This window comes from Halyomorpha halys, unplaced genomic scaffold (genome assembly GCF_000696795.3).
Source record: "Halyomorpha halys isolate HHAL.00 unplaced genomic scaffold, Hhal_1.1 Scaffold82.1, whole genome shotgun sequence".
NCBI classification, from domain to species: Eukaryota; Metazoa; Arthropoda; class Insecta; order Hemiptera; family Pentatomidae; genus Halyomorpha; species Halyomorpha halys.
In genome coordinates, this window is record NW_027109449.1 from 1,596,339 (window position 1) to 1,601,128 (window position 4,790).

At 31.0% G+C, this 4,790-nt stretch overlaps 1 protein-coding gene across 1 annotated transcript in view; it reads left to right on the forward strand.

Moving 5' to 3' along the window:
* Positions 1-224: 224 nt before the first annotated feature.
* LOC106692993 (condensin-2 complex subunit G2) overlaps positions 225-4,790 on the forward strand; it is a 46,259-nt gene continuing 41,693 nt past the window's right edge. Inside the window, exons 1-3 of the mRNA XM_014439292.2 lie at positions 225-506; positions 869-1,579; positions 3,954-4,142. Coding sequence (XP_014294778.1) covers positions 375-506; positions 869-1,579; positions 3,954-4,142 — 1,032 coding nt within the window. The 5' untranslated portion in view covers positions 225-374. The remainder of the gene's footprint in view (positions 507-868; positions 1,580-3,953; positions 4,143-4,790) is intronic.

Below are 4,790 nucleotides of genomic sequence, written 5' to 3' on the forward strand. Positions count from 1 at the left end.
TTAACACAATAAAAAATAAAATTAAATGATTCTGCTGGGGTACTCCAGTGCGCCACTAAAATTTTATTTGTTCACACTTAAATATTTTCAATACAAACATGGTAAGTTTTCTTAAAGATTTAAACATTAGAAAAATTAAATTCAAGTAACTCAAATATTAGAGGTATTTTCATATCTCTTTGTCACTTATCTTTCCGCCAAAAGCGTCGGTTAAAAATGACCGCGAATGACTGACAGTATTTGTGAATGACTATTGTTTACCTGTTATCCACTCAATTTGTAAACTGTATCAATTCTTGATGTGACCTTTGTTACGGGTGTATCTCTTGATAATTGAAAAATACTTATAATTCTTGTAATTGGAGTTTTAAATCATGGCTGCGAAAAAGCGGAGGGGAAATACTGATGCTGTTATGCCAGGGGTGGATATGCTTGAAGAAACAACTTCAGTTTTATTATCTGTTGAAGATTCTCTTCCAGAAACAAAGATACTTCTGTCATCGAAGGTAAATAACGTTTTGTGTAATATCTTTGCTTCTTACAACATCCTCTATTCCTGTTTTATGTGATACCTGTACCTTTTTTTTTATCAGCGCCTCCAGTGAATGTCATAGAACTTGATTGAATTTTGTAGAAAATATTTTCAATACTCCGGGTTTATCATTAATTTTAATTATATTACAGTATAGTGTTAGTTCATAGTGGAAGAAACTAGTGAGTAGAGTTTATTTTACAATTTCTTGTCCTAATTTTATAGTACAGTATTTGAGTAAAACGTCTACAGTTATACAATATTTGAGCTGATTTCTGTTTCTCTGTGTTGTTACCACTTTATTTATTAACATTGTTTTGCTTTTTTTCATTTCAGCCCCATATATCTTGTGAGAAAAAGAACAATATCGAAGAAAGTTTAAAAGAGTTGAGAACATTTGTGAAATCATTAACAGAAAATATACTTACCTATGACATAGAAGAACAAGAAAAGAATGCTAAAGTTATGTTTGCAATTGCAACCTATTTAAAAACAATTTTAGATTTCAAAGATTATTCTCATTCCGTTAATTTCCAAGCTATTATCAACAGTGCAGTGTTTTTTCTTATTGATCACCCGACCAATACAATAGATTCAAAACTTAAAAATCATATAGCATTGCTTAGTTTACGTTTTATGGAGCTCACTGATTTTGATGAAAATGAAGTATATATTGGAACTGTAACTCTTATTTATTTTCTTGATTTAACTTTGGCTAACATTGAAGGTGAAAAAGGAGTTCGTAAAATTGATATAAAACATGTTTGGTCTATGCATAAATTTTTGGAAAATATCAATCTATTGGATCCAATTCATAAAAATCTTGTTGAAAAACTTATGTTGACTGTATCAAATCAAAATTATATAAAGTTTAAAGAAGGCCATAATATCATTGGTCATCTAATGAGTAGAAATGTAACATTTGTTAAGAGAATTCATGAAATAATTTTGAATGTTGCACCAAAACTGAATAAACATGTCGCTTCTGGCTATGGAGATGCCTATTTTATCGGCTGGACTTTGGCAAAAGAAGATATTATAAAAGAGGTTTGTATTGTGTATTTAAGAATGATTCTTCATTAATTCAATATAAGCTTTATTATTATAGTTCATATATTTATTATTATATGGTCCATTTTTATATTTCTTCGCCTCATGTGTCTATGATGAATTTTATGGTTATTAGTAAGTGATGGCGATCATAATGAATTTGAGTTGGATAATTATTGATATATTTTTAGGCATGCCTAATTATAAACCTATTATAGTTCATCGATGCCTCATTATTGAATCCAAATATAAACCTGCTTCAAATCAAAATTGATACTTTGGGATGTTTTCTATGATCTGTTTGTCCATTAGGTATATTTTATTAACCTATTATGGTAGGTGGTGAAACTTAGCATTCATACAGGAAATGAAAAAAATGTTTGCATCCCTCCAGTCTCCGTTTTAATTGGGTTCAACAGTATTCCCTCATGGATTATCACCTCCTAATAAGAATTAAGCCAATTAATCAATTGCTGGTGAAGGTCTTCCTTTGGGTTTGTTATCCAAACCTGTGTCTCCAGCCAAATATTTTTCAAACCACTGGTCCATTTGTTACCACACCCTTCCCGGAACACCATGGTAATGTATCTTGCAGCTTGGTCTGCTGAGTGTCCAAGTTTAAACTCATAAACAAAAAAATTACATGTTTCCATGGTTGTCGTAAATAATGTGCACTCAATCGGAGTGATAGTAAATATTATTGAAAAGGGGGAATTAATAATGCCTCAAAAGAGAGGTTTATAGTCTGTAAACATAAATGTAGTGAACTACTAAATTCCACTAATCCCAATTTGAATTTTTGAAATAATTGAAATGAACATTTCATATGAAATGATCTAATATCTTCTCTTACATTGATTGACTTTCTACTTGAGCTACTTTCTCCTATCTATCTTTTTATTGGTCTTCCACTTCTGTAGTGGTTTTCAAAGCCAAGACAGGATTTCCTCACTTTCAAGATGCTTGACTTTAGAGTGTCCTATTGTTCTTCATTGATGGAATCCTCATTCATCTTGGAATTAATTTTGGAGTTTGAATTAAAGACTCTCCTTTCCTCTGAGATTTAAAGTTTCCTCACGTCCAGCTGTTTCTTCTTTTTCTCAAGTTTGGTAGCCGGTTAGGTGATTTTCAGGTGGAACAGCTTTATACACTGGCATCTCTTCCATTTCTCACATCCAATAATGAGCAACTAAGTCTTCTACTGATTGCAATCTCTGTCCGGTTCTCAATGCTGTGGTTTGGGGAAACCCCTAATACTTTAAGGCGATCCTGATTAACAAGGTCTTTTTCGTCACAGAAGTTTTTTTTTAACATCTCTCCATTTCAATCTCTCTGTCCAGTGCCAAGTGTGTCATATTTTAGCTCATCTTTTTTGGGGGTTGGTGCAGAGGACATTGCTCATTCAAATTGTTTCTTTGGTTTCCTCTTCAGAAGATTCCATTGGAGCATATCATTGTATAATGGTCATGTTTCTGATTTTTTTTTTTAAACAATTAAGTAATTATGTATATGATAAAAATGTTAAGAAATCTCTGCTGACCTATATAGTTCAACATTTTTCTCTCTCTTGACTTTTTAGTGTATGTGATCTTTCTTCATTGGGTATAAGATTCAAATTTCTTAAAACGTTTTTAATTAAATGTCTTCTTAAGACATTGTGTTTGTAAAGGTGTTATTTCTCAATATTATATTTACTTGTATTATTTTATTTTTGGGGAGTAGGGAGAACAGAGGATTCTATTATAAACAATTTTATAATCATTTATCTCCTACATTATGAAGATCAGTTTTGGAGACTTTATTGTATATTATCGTTTCATTTTTTTGTGGAATAGTTCTATAAAGATGTTTGCTTATTATCAGCCCCAGAGTAAGGGTCTACCTTTGGAATATGTCTTATTCAAAATAAAAACTATTTTTTTTGTCAGATATGCCACTAATTAAGCAAAGTAGCGATGTTGCCTATTAGGAAATACACTGCCGCACCTTGCTAACAAACCTTTGTTTCCATGATGTAGCAGCTGACTACCTATTGCCTGAGCTATGGGTATCTTAAGAACTAATTTGCTTAATCTGTTTCCATTAAGATACCTTAAATCAAGGTATTTTAATGGAAGTGCCATCATTAAGTGGTGTAATTAAGTGCCAAATTCTAGATTCATAAATTATGACTGTTTTGGATGAGCAGTATGACCTCTATGCCTTCTTCCAAAGTAGAGTGCCCATGATCCAAACATCTGTGCAATTATTTTTGAATATCTATCAAAACCATATCAAGTCCAAACATAGACAGAATGTGAAATGATTTTTTTTGGTTTACTTAAAGTAGTTTTGATGGCTCAGAATTAAAAAGAAGAAATATATTTTTCAGGAAATCGAAAATAGTATTCAGGATGTAATGTTGAAAGTTATCAAAATAAGCCGTGGAAGTCTTGATTTACCAAAAGCAGGTGCCAACGGATTAGCCATTCTTTCTGCTTTACATCAGTCTAGAAGATTGAAGAAATTCAGTGATGTGATAAACAAGCTTTACACCCCGATCCTGTGGAGAGCGCTCAAGGTAAGGTTAACAATTATTTAATTAAATTTTTATAGCATTAAGAGAGTAGAATGGCTCAGTTAGTAAGGCTGTAGCAGATGATTATTCTGTTATATCAGCCATAGATCAATCATATAATAGCAGTTCATTTTTTTATTTTTATATAGCATTATTACCAATATTGTCATTATACTTTTTATAACTATATTAAAGATAACTTTTTTGAGTTCAAAAAATAGCTGAATGTATAATTTTCTAAGGAACTAAGATTCTTAGTAACTAGTTATTTCTTGTATACTTATTCTCTTATTGAGTAATTTTTAAAGAATCTGAATGAGATTAATTGAAATCTCTACTTTCCCTTTGAATTACAGTTCCACTTAATTGTTACCATTGGTTTAACTGGCAGTAAGAAGAAAATAAATAAATTTGTAAAGAAAGCACGTCAAATACTATAGAACAAAATAAGTGACTTTGAGACTGGTGTTGAATACATAAAGATCATTTAAATGAATTTAATTCAATCATGTAGAAAGAAATTATTTATATATTGGAAGAAGATAGTTGACTGTAGGAAGATAGTCCGGATGGCGGTCTGTAAAGCTATCAAAATAAAACCCGGTTTATCTTCCTACTATATATTTTTAGAATTTTATATTTATTCCTTTA